Raw genomic sequence first — 12,159 nt, forward strand, 5'->3', positions numbered from 1 at the left:
ATTTTTTCCAGATCTGTTCGCGTAGAAGACTTACCCGTAACTAGTCTTGCTGTAGAAGACTTACGGGTAAGTCTTTTGGTCAAACGGACGACTTACTTATAAGTCGTCATCTTTGTTTGTTAAAAAAAAATCTAGAGAATACCCTAGACGACTTATTTGACCGAATTGTGTTAGATATTTGACTTTTCCTGGACGACTTACCAGTAAGTCGTCTCTGGATAAACAAAAATTTTAATATTTTATCAAAGCTAGACGACTTATCTGTAAGTCGTCTCAGGTTACTTTTGCAATTGGAAAATAAAACTTAAATATTTAACTTTTCTCAGACGACTTACGCGGAAGTCGTCAAGTCAGACGACTTACTTGAAAGTCGTCCAGGATAAGCCACGTCTTCCAGATTTATTTCCTAGATTCTGGTCAAACCTTGTTTATCTTGGACGACTTTCTCGTACGTCGTCTACCTGGACGACTTTCAAGTAAGTCGTCTCGGTAAAGTTAAATATTTAAGTTTCTTTTTTGAATTGAAAACTAATCTGAGAAGACTTACAAATAAGTCGTCAAGCTTTAATAAAATATTGAAATTTTTGTTTACCCAGAGACGACTTACTGGTAAGTCGTCCAGGAAAAGTCAAATATATGACACATCGGTGAAATGCAAAACTCACCCGTTTATCCTAGACGACTTACTGGTAAGTCGTCAAAAGTTTGTTTTTTTAACAACCAAAGCTGGACGACTTACAAGTAAGTCATCCTATTTAAAATTCAATTGCAAAAATGACTTGTTTGGACGACTTACTGTTAAGTTTGCGTCAATGTTTAGTAAACTTTTATTTTCTCTATGTTTACTAATGTGTTTTATTTTGAATTTTTGTAGATGATGCGTCAGTTACATGAAGTGTATGGAGAATGGTTGTTGAAAGATTGCCGTTGGGATTTTGTGGTTGATAATGTCAAAGGAGGGAGAATCTTTTTTTTGGGGGAAGGTTTGACACATGCTGAACTTCTTGCAATGGCTCAAGAAGATTTCAACCTGGACATGAGCACAAAATCTGTGGAGATAACCTACTCATTACCAGCAGAAATGATGCTGGCTCCAGACACCCCTCCTATTCATGTTACAAGTGATAGACAAGTTTGAAACTTGCTCGAGATAATCAAAACTTATGGAGTACTTGCTCGAGATAACCAAAACGTATGGAGTACGGCTTTGTGTATCAAGTCGTAGCAAGGTGGAAACGGTTTCAGAGTTTAGGGAAGAAGATGATGAAGCTGATGAATGTTTTGAAGATGATGATGATGATTTGGTTGAAGATGAAAATCATGATGGGGAGGAGGATGATGGGGAGGAGGACGATGGGGAGGAGGATGCTGGAATCTCTATTGTTGCTGAAGCGGACGAGAATGGTGAGGATTACAGTTTTTATGGAAAGGTTGAAGATGAGGATGAGGAAGATGATGATATGTGTGTTGAAGATATCAAAAATATTGAAGGAGGAAGATCAAAGTATCTATGTCAACCAGAGTTTTGTTAGCAAGGATGCACTGCTTTCAGAGCTGCGGTTGACATCAGTGAGGTTTAAGTCCTCCTTCAGAATATACAAGTCAACGAAAACTCTCCTTGTGACAACATGTCCGGTTAGTGGTTGTCAATGGAAGGTCAGAGCGAGTGTGAAACGTGGGACAAACACGTTTTGGGTAACAAAGTATGTCGAAAAGTATACATGCTCAGTGGGAGACCGACTCGCTCAGCGGAGACACTGTACTCCGAAGTATGTTGGTAGGCTTTTCATTGATCGTGTTGGAATTATTGATGGGTTGAATCCGCAGCATATCACTGATGCAATGAAGAACATGTTTGGTATGACGCTTGATTACACCACTTCATATAGAGCACTTTTATATGCCCAAACATTGGTGAGAGGATCAGCAGAAGATGGGTATTCGCGTCTGTCATCATATCTCGAGCAAATCTCCTTAGCAAATCCCGATTCTATCACGGCTATAGAACTCGATTTTATCAATAGATTTAAGTATCTATTTCTCTCTTTTGGGGCTTCTATCAAAGGTTTTAAGTATCAGAGAAGGGTCATTGTGGTGGATGGGACTCACCTAAGTGGGAAGTATGGAGGTGTTATGTTAGTTGCAGCCACACAAGATGGGAATTTTCAGATGTTTCCATTGGTTTTTGGGATCGTAGATGCTGAAGATGAACCTTCTTGGGAATGGTTTTCACAAAATTGGCTAGTTGTGTATCTGATGAGCAGCCTCTGGTGATAGTCTCCGACCGGCACGCGGCCATTAAAAGTGCGTGTGATAAGGTGTTTCCTTGGGCAACCCGAGGAATATGTTATTATCATCTTCAAGATAACATTGTCAAAAAGTATAAAGGGAAACATCTCTTCTACTTGGTGAAAGGTGCTGCTTATGCTCATACGGTTTCAGATTTTGACCGGTACATGGCTGAGATACGGAGTGCAAACCTGGACCTTGCAACTTATTTGGAGAATGCCGACGTCAGCCTATGGTCAAGGGTTTATTGTCAGGGGGACATGTACAACATAAAGACAAGCAACATCGCTGAATCTATTAATTCCGCTCTGAAGCGAGCTAGAGGATTTCCGATTCAGTTCCTGTTGGAGTTCATAAGGGAGAAGCTAGGAAAGTGGTTTTGGAAAAGGAGAGAAGATGCTTTGAGTCTCCCAACTCAACATAGTCGAGGTGTTGAATACTTGCTTGATGTTCGATCAGAGATAGCGGATACGATGACGGTACAACCAATTGATGGATGGCGATTCTTTGTGAAAGGTGGCAAAATAGACTGTGTGGTTGATTTGGAACATGAAAAGTGTGATTGTGGTGTCTATGCAGTGGAGAAAATACCTTGCTTTTTCATGCTATAGCTGCTGGAACATCTGTTGGTTTGCATATCTCCACACTTGTATGTCCAGTGTACTCAAAGGATTTTCTGTTTGCAGGATACTCAGAGAATATATATCCTTGTGCTGGACAACAAGTTGAGGAACGCACATGCTTTCCTCCGGAGGTAAAGCGTGGTCCGGGAAGACAGAAGAAATCAAGATGACAATCTTGGTTGGAGCTATCCAAGATGAGAGCACGCAAACCCCGAAAGCAACACAAGGTTTATAGATGCTCAAAATGCAAGGAAATTGGCCATACGAAACAACAATGTAAGGAATGACGTGGACGACCTTCAAGTAAGTCGTCCAGAAGGTCGTCCAGTTAGTCGTCCAGGGTTTTTTCTTCCAGAAGACCTTCAAATTAGTCGTCCAGTGTCTAGTCTTCCAGAAGACCTTCACGTAAGTCGTCCAGAAGGTCGTCCAGGGTGTTTTCTTCCAGAAGACCTTCAAGTTAGTCGTCCAGTGTTCAGTCTTCCAGAAGACCTTCACGTAAGTCGTCCAGAAGGTCGTCCAGTTAGTCGTCCAGGGTTTTTTCTTCCAGAAGACCTTCAAGTTAGTCGTCTAGTGTTTAGTCTTCCAGAAGACCTTCAAGTAAGTCGTCTAGAAGACCTTCAAGTAAGTCGTCTAGAAGACCTTCAAGTAAGTCGTCCAGGAGGTCGTCCAGTTAGTCGTTCAGTGTTTAGTCTATGTATTAAAAATTTGTGTTATGAACTTATTTGTGTCAACTTATTTGTTAAATTGCACTACCAAACAGATTTAAGAAGGTCTTGCCCTTTATATTATCCGAAAGGTTACAACAGGTCACTGCAAAATAGGTTACAAAATAGGTCGACTACTTATAGTTAAGTCGTCCAACATTCCAGATGACTTAAATAGGTTACAAAATAGGGATCAAGTTCAAATACACACATCTGCCTAATCTATCATACAAAATAATCTAACGTAGCCTGTTTATCTCGCCTCATACGCACCCAGGTTGGCATCATTGTCCTTGTTTAAGAACTCATGCGCGTCAGAAAGCTCTTGAAATATATCCACCGCCATCTTATCCCTCATAGTCTTCCCGTTGGCCTTATCAAAGTTTTTTTTAGTAAACTCTATCCCAAGAGCATGGCATTCAATGTACTTTAGAGTGTACACGCCACAATCACCATCTCAGGCCGGAGGTATATTGTCCGGTCTCTCAAATGTGAATGGCTCCAGGCTGTATTGGGTACGTTGTTCGTCTGGGGAGATACTGGAACAAATGCTGTCAAAGACGACTATGTGCCTCTTAAGGATCGATATCCACATAGCAATCCAATGATTGTCCTCGTAGTTCACTGGCATATAGATATCATCAATATTCGTCCCCCAAACCTTGTTCGATTGGCAAAATGATGGTATAGTGCCAGCATAATAGTTCCACGCCCCACCAGGGAGTCTTCTTCCTAAACCGTTCTGATCGGGCTCAGAGTCCTTAAAATCCTTGAAGTTAAATTTCCATTGCTGAGCAAAGAGATGATCAACGAAGCACATTCTCTCGCTCCTGAAATGTTGTGGGTTAGCGTCGTACCTCTTCCTCAGCACATTAATCCAAGCATCAATATGCTGCATATAATATAGAGTACAAGTCAGAAGATAGAAGACGAATTAAGTCGTCTGGTAAGCCGTCTACGTAGACGACTTACCAATATGTCGTCTGGTAAGTCTTCTACGTAGACGACTTACCAGACGACTTATTGGTAAGTTGTCTACAAAGAAGACTTATCAGAAAGTCATCTAAGTCATAGCAGAAGACTTACACAGTTTTCCAGCCACTCTAAGGACGTCCGGAGGATGTGATACCACCAAGTTCTACTTGTACGTGGTTTTTTTATCGAGAGCTGTTCTATAATGACTGCAAACACAAAATGTTGAAAAACAATCAGTTTTTGAAGACTAAAGCAAGCTATTATGGGAAAAGCCAACACTTACGGACAAGTTTTCAACCAATCAGCGAGCTCTTTCAACTTCTTCTTGTCAATTGGTGCAAAAGGATTATAGCCTGGATATACCTTTTTGTTTGGAATGATCACTTTGGCCGTGCTGTTTGCCGTATAAGGAGATTGCTGTGAGGCAGCAAGTCTCCTTGTTCGATCACTCTTTGCACGGTAAAGTGCCAAAGCAGCATCCCTCTTATCCTGATATCTAGCATCCCCCTTCTGTAAATCCGAAATAGTGGACTGATTTTTGTCCAATAGAACAAGGCTCGGTTCTGGAGCTTTATCTTTCGAGGAACTATCATCTGCGGGCACATCTGGACCTTTATCCTCCGGCAACCTCTTCCTTCCCGCGTTCGTCCCATTGACACTTTCACTCTGCAATATACAAGATGGGTTTATACAATAATAACCAAAGATCCATTTCAAACAATAATAACCAATGAGTGTCTTCAAACATAAAACAAAAGTCAAATACAAAATCCATACACTATAAACAAAGCACACATGTTCTGACATACAAGAAACAAAGCAAATGCAACTTTTCAGTTCTTATATTCTTAAGACTTTGTCTAGTCAATCTTTTGTTGGGAGAGGATTGGTTACTAACCCCAGGTTCGAGCGTGTTTTTAGGTGGAGAGATAGTGTTTTGATATGATGTCCATGTCCCTCTGTTTTGAGATGATGTCCCTTTCCGTTTTATGGTGATACCAACCTTCTTCTCCACAGCTTCCACCCTTTCCGATAGATACTTGATCTCCTTAAGAAACGTCCCAAACCCTTCCCTCATGGCATCAACTATGTCCTTGAACATGGTTTTAATATCCTCTTTGGTCAACCCACCAACAGTCGTAGTCACCTTTGAACGAGCCACTGTATGAACCTCTTCACTAGACTCTGCAGGTGCCTCTTCACTAGCCTCTGCAGGTGCCTCTGCAGGTGCCTCTTTACGAGCTTTCTTCCGAGGTCTTGCACTGTCTTCCTTCACTACATTTTTCTTTTTTGGAATCACAACCGCCGGCTTTGTATTGACCCTAGTACCGGTGACTTCCCAGTGTTCCAGGGTCCACTTCCACGGGTTCTTCACAAACATGAGTTTAGTTATGTTCTCCGCGGGCGTGTCCTCAACATCAAACTCCCATTTTGGAAACATTTCACCAATGTCCTTCTCAAAAAAGTTGATCACCCTAGTCTGCAGTAAGTAGAAGATATGCACTTAGATATTTGACGGATTAAGAAAGATGGAAAGAAAAGACTTCGCAGACGACTTATAATAAAGTCGTCTGGATAGTTTTCCGGCTGGACGACTTAGTAGACGACTTGTAATTAAATCGTCGGGAAAGTCTTCCAGCTGGAAGACTTAGTAGAAGACTTATAATTAAGTAGTCTGGATAGTCTTCCCAGACGACTTAATTATAAGTCTTCTACTAAGTCTTCCAGCAGGAAGACTTTCCAGACGACTTAATTATAAGTCTTTTACTAAGTCTTCCAGTTGGAAGACTTATCAGACGACTTAATTATAAGTTTTCTGCGAAGTCGTCTAGATTGAAGTAAATACCTGATCGAGGATAGCCTCTTTAAAGCGTCTGCGTCCTTTGCCACCCTTGTAAGCCAGTATCGGTGGAGACAGATTGTTTGGGAGAGGTTTACTATAAGTAGCACCCAATTCCGGCAGAGCTGTGTACACCCAGACCAGGAGAGCTTGCGCAAACCCATTAACAGTGTAACAACCCAAAATATCTTTGCCCTTCACAGATTCCATCAGCACCTTAAACGCGACTCTCCCCCATAGTTAATTCTCAAACCGTTCTAGCTCCATCACTAGCCTTGCCAAACTAACCCGTATAGGGGTTGAATACTTTCTCCCTTCAATATATCCAGTGAAGATGGCAAGGTACACGGGCCGCTTGCGATCATCCCGAGACCACCCTTCGCATCTTCCAAATGTTGCTATTATCTCTTCAGTAGATGACCCAGCTTCGACATGAACTCCCAACATCCCACAGAAAGAAGTCAACTCCTTTGTAACAACACATTGAGGTCTCTCAAGGTCCTCGATGTACTTGCAGTTTAGACCAGTGAGGTTTTCAAACTCTAACAGTGAAAACCTCACAGGTTCTGGACCAACAAGACTCCACAGCTCATACTCCTTCTTTATGTCCAGCTGGAAACCGAGCATGTAGTGAACCAGCCTTGAAGCCCATTCAAATCCCAGCTCTTGGAACTTGATGAAAACTCCCAACTTCAACTCCTTCAGCTCTTCATATTTGTCATCATGAAGAGCTTTCTTTAAAGCAGTATGCAACACCCAACAACTATGATACCAAATGCTATGCCCTGCGGGGGCTCTTCCCCTACTGTATGTATCCTACGGGGCAGTTCTGGTATATCCATTTTTTTTTCCTGTAAAACAATCAAAGACAACCATCTCAAAACAATCAAAGACTTATAATAAAGTCAACCATCTCAAAACAATCAAAGACTTATAATTAAGTCGTCTGGCAAGTCTTCTAAGACAGAACATTTTAAAGCCGATTTGAAAATTCGGAGAAGATATAGTCGCCTTCGACGTAGCGGTTATATATCGGCAAAAATAGACGTGAAAAAAAAACGAGTGTATAAATTGATAGAGACAACGTTTTGTGTTCATCTTTTCCTCAATCAATCAATCGACAGTAAGAGATATAACTTACCGGCGGCGGAGTTCAACGAGACGCCTATGAGAGAATGCGTGCTAGGGTTTCCTCTCAGATCTTAAATAGAGGAAGCGGCTGTGAGAACGGTGGTGAGAACGACGGTGATAACGTCGGAGAGATAACCGCCGGTGAGAACGATTGATTAGAGAGAATCGACGGAAATCGCCTTCGAAATCGCCTTTGAGAGAAACGGCGTTAGGGTTTTCTGAATTTCGCGAAAAAGTGAATTAAAAAAAACCTTATATATGGCCGGTAAATAGTCCGGTAGGTTTAAAAGTACATTGTAAAATTAAAGGTTCGGTCCGGTTTGGACGACTTACTAGTAAGTCGTCTGTTGAATATTGTACATCACACGACTTACTAGTAAGTCGTCCCAGACCCTAAATTTAACCCCTAAACTAAATTGACTAAATTAACTAACTAACCACGTTATAAAGCCGTAATTATACTTAAATAGTGTTTACTATACACAGAAATAAACACACTTAGGTAAATTTTAAAGTTCTCAAAAAACCATTTATGCATTCCAAAATCTAACCCTAAAAACACATACATTACTACAACATATGTTGGCAAAACCTAAATCAAAGAATATCATGACTCACAACTTTCACTCATCTATTTTGAAAACAATTAACTTTGTTATATCTTAATTTATATCTTTTAAAACATATGTTAATTACATTATTTCAATTTTTCACTTATCAAAATATTTTTTACAAAAATTTTAAATTATTTCTAAGTATAGAACTAGTCCAGACGACTTACGGGGGTTAGAAACGTAAAACAAATTCGGTTTTTTTGTTTGTTCACAAGGGGCTGGTTGTAATTTCAATAGACTTTTAAGTTACTTTTTCATTTGATTCAAGTTTGGGTTTGCTTTTGCATTATAAATCAAGTTGTGAGTCACATTTGACAATTTTTCCTTCTTAGTTATGTATGATCTGATATTTGCAGTGATTTGTGTGGTAAAAATTATATATATAGGCAACCAAAAAGTAGCGGCTATAGGTTATTCGTGCGTCGATATGGATGACAACCTATGCTCTAGCTCTTAATGTCAAAACAGATTTAACATTTTTCAACCCTAAAGTACGATGTTGAATATGAAACCTTCATGTTGGAAGCATTAAGGATTTCATTGAGGATGGAAAACAGGTAAGAGAGGACATATGCTATGATAAGCTTCGACAATTTGTAGTTGATAGATATAGCACGATAGTTGTTACTCAAGGAGTTCTCTGAAGTTTTACAATGTTAAATCGAAAAGCAAAGTTTTTCAATGGTCCATGGTTCTTGATTAGAAAGTTTTTATTTCATTTTCTGGCTGTGAAGGGAACTTTATGTGGACACGGTGTTAATAGTGAAACATAGGTTTTGTTTGGCTGTTTGTGATGTTGTCGGCTTCCTGTAGTTATATATGTGAGAGATTGGTCAGTCTTTCTATTTCTCTCTCCACATCGTAAACTTCCCTCCAAAGAAAACTTATCCCTTTTTTGGATTGACCACAAACGATGTCTCTGGAGTCTGCTTTCTCCATGAGTTTCTACTCCTTCTCCAAAGCAATCACCTTTAAGAGAGAAGCCTTATCCTTTCACAGAATCATCACCTGTGGAGCAAAGGCAATTACAGGAGATGGTGAAGTTGAACCCCAGAAAAAGATAAGGTCTAATCTCAAGAGGGTTTACTACAAGAATGAGGAAATTGAGACCCAAGTTAAGTATTCTACTCACAATGGTAGCAGAGTAATAGCAAGAAGACTATCTATTATGGATAGAAGCAAGGCCATAGCAAAGCTGAAATCATTAGGAAAAGAAGTGAGAAACGCAGGCTATGCTCCAGCGACAAAGACTATGTTTCTTGAAAACTTGCTTCGGATATAAAAATCGGCCGTTCCTAATGGAATAGGTACCAAGCTACTTTGCCACCCACTGTTATGCCTTGAACTTATACTCAATGCAGTTAATATGAATCTCGTAACATTTGCTGATTTTTTTGATAATTCCCAATTAAAAGGGGATATTTTCGGTCGAACAGAGACGAAAGTCGGCCATAGTGATCCGGGAGTCCCGTGTGGAAGGGCTCTCGCTCAGCATACATTTGTCTCAACTAAAAGGAGATATGTTCTTCATGACATCGATGAAGAAGCTAAAGAGAAAGCATTGATGCATCACATCAAACGGTTAGCTATTGCTTTTGGGCTTATAAACATGATTCCTGAGACGACGTTAAGAGTGATGAAGAATTTGAGGATATGTGGAGATTGCCACAACTTCATGAAGATATTATCCAGCATTGAAGATAGAAATACTAGAAAATGTTTGCTATCCTGAAATTTTATTATCTTTCTTAGCACGCTGTGCGCCTAAGTGCGAAAATATTTTTGTATTGTGAGAACCTTTTGAATCATTGTACTACTTGATTCAAAAGGTTTTGAAAAATTATCCGATCTAATTAAATGTTAAAAATAGATCTCATTGTAAGAGATAACAAGAGGTTTCATCATTTTAGAGTTGTTACTTGTTCTTCCCGGGATTATTGGTAGAAACTTTTGGCACGAAAAGATTTGTGAATTTAAACTAATTTTATTTTACTCATAATAACATTTCCAAATAGTATAAGCTCAACATTTTCAATCCAATATAGCTAAACTCTGACAAATGAAAAAAAAATCCTATTTAGACAACTAAAGAGCAGAACACAATACATATACAACATACATAGATCATACTCTCAGTGTTTCACTTTGGCTTGCCCTTTTCTTAACAGTCTTGTACAAGGAATAGGCGTAAGATGCAAAACCAAGTATCCCAGCTAACAAAGCTCCTCCCTTAAACCATTCAATGTCATCATCCATAAACCGAAATGCCACCACAACGAGAATGTTTGCTAATGGGGTTGCACAGAAGCTGACAACATTAGAGAAAAGAGTAGAAACCAAACACACAAGACCCACAAGCCCTATAGACATTACTTGCCAGGCAAGTGATAATCCAGTTAGAGTCAAAACGTAAAGTGGTTTCCCTTTCTTAAATGTCTCGAAATCTTTTTTGATGTCTCTGAATTCACCGCTAACGAATAGTCCAACCAAACATATCAACGTTGCAATCATAGAAGCATATGTTTGCATCAACATCACCGAGGAAACTTTACTCTCTGTCTTCGGTATGACTTTTTCGAACCCTAATTGCATGATGCATAGAGATAAAGAGAAGGCTACCGTGCCAAAGAAGCCACACCACGCACCGTAACTCATTTTGTAGCCCTCACCTTCGCAGGGATTATAGGCATCATCTGAAGATGTGACGCCTGTGGCAACTCCAGAAAGTATAACTGATAATATGATCCAACGGTTGAACTTGTGTTTGTTGATGATTGCTGTAAACATGGAAGTGAAGATCAATTGTGTTGTAAAGATCCAAAAGAAGAAGATACAGTGTGTTCTTCCAATTGCATAAAGTTGGCTATAAGCAGCAAAGAGGACCCCGAGAGATATGTAAAGAAGAAAGAGTTTGCCAGAAGAAGAAGCAGAAGAAGTGATAGTTTTTCTATGGTTAGAAGATAGAGAACACCATAAAAAGGCAAATAAGGCTGTAAATGGAAACGCAGCGTTTTGGACCATAGACTGAAGCCATGTGCCTTTAAATTGTTTTGGGTCGTCACAAACATCTCGTCCTGTTTGAACAAAGTAGAAGTTTAGAAGAAGGGTGGAGAAAACCCGTCCTGTTACGACCAAACCCGAAGAGACAAAGATCCAAATCCACCAGTTTCGTGTCTTGATAGTTTGTAGCTGATCAAGAGATGTTGAATTTGGTGCTTCTCTTGGTTGATTCTCAACTCCGACATTAGCTTCTTCTCCTTCTTAACCAAGCAAAACAACGAAAATTTATATTGCTAGTTTAAATGACTTAGAACATCATCGTTGTGTCCTGTGACATGAATCATGAATGCACATACCTTGTGTAATTCGGTCCGAGGATTCCGTGTCGAAACCCATAACGTTTTCCGGTGGAGAATGGACTACAAGTTTTTGATGAAATGCGAAATATATATAACTTTCTCCAAACTGTATACTTAGGAAGTTTGCAACAACCAAAGTGAGTATAAATGATAATACCATGACTTTGCATTACATATATGTATTCTTATGATTTCTATTTTCGATTCACAGTCTAAACAAAATAATAATATATACATGGTCAAATATGCCACGCAATATAATGATGAGCGAGTAGCCAAGTGGGCGAGCAATTCAACGCGGCACACATTATCTACATTATATTATTTTCTTCAAAAGACATGTTCGTGTCCTTCGTAGTTGCTTCGAACCAATTCTTCTTTCCTTTTTTTTTGTAACACGCTTTTGAACCAATTCAAACAAACTATTTTCCACTCATTGAAATATATCGTGGGAAGAAAAACAAACTAAATAATAAAATACAATACAATATCCTGAAATCATGGGGCCCTGAGCCTTTCTAGCTGTCGTTAAGGTCAACTCTAATAAAACACCCAAATACCAAATTTGGTGTAATTTTATGTATAATAAAACTTTAAAAATTATACCATTTCACTAAATAATAT

At 39.4% G+C, this 12,159-nt stretch overlaps 2 protein-coding genes across 3 annotated transcripts; one reads left to right on the forward strand and one right to left on the reverse strand.

Moving 5' to 3' along the window:
* The first annotated feature begins 8,361 nt into the window (after positions 1-8,361).
* On the forward strand, positions 8,362-10,120 carry LOC111215641 (pentatricopeptide repeat-containing protein DWY1, chloroplastic-like). The gene is made up of 3 exons (XM_048759126.1): positions 8,362-9,430; positions 9,695-9,894; positions 10,047-10,120. Exons 1-3 carry the CDS (start codon positions 9,090-9,092, stop codon positions 10,118-10,120), a joined length of 615 nt encoding a protein of 204 aa, XP_048615083.1. The 5' UTR covers positions 8,362-9,089.
* Positions 10,121-10,188: 68 nt separating this feature from the next.
* Positions 10,189-11,813, reverse strand: LOC125587853 (putative purine permease 20). 2 transcript variants are annotated; one of them, XM_048759125.1, is made up of 2 exons: positions 11,533-11,813; positions 10,189-11,433 (listed from the first exon to the last, which is right to left on the reverse strand). In XM_048759125.1, the coding sequence occupies exons 1-2, from the start codon at positions 11,693-11,695 to the stop codon at positions 10,301-10,303; spliced, it is 1,296 nt and encodes a 431-aa protein (XP_048615082.1). In that variant the 5' UTR covers positions 11,696-11,813; the 3' UTR covers positions 10,189-10,300. The 2 variants fall into 2 exon arrangements, with proteins under 2 accessions (XP_048615082.1, XP_048615081.1); XM_048759124.1 differs by having other exon boundaries at positions 10,189-11,436; positions 11,533-11,767.
* Between the last annotated feature and the right edge of the window lie 346 nt (positions 11,814-12,159).

The sequence above is a fragment of the Brassica napus genome, chromosome C5, assembly GCF_020379485.1.
Source record: "Brassica napus cultivar Da-Ae chromosome C5, Da-Ae, whole genome shotgun sequence".
Classification (NCBI taxonomy): domain Eukaryota; kingdom Viridiplantae; phylum Streptophyta; class Magnoliopsida; order Brassicales; family Brassicaceae; genus Brassica; species Brassica napus.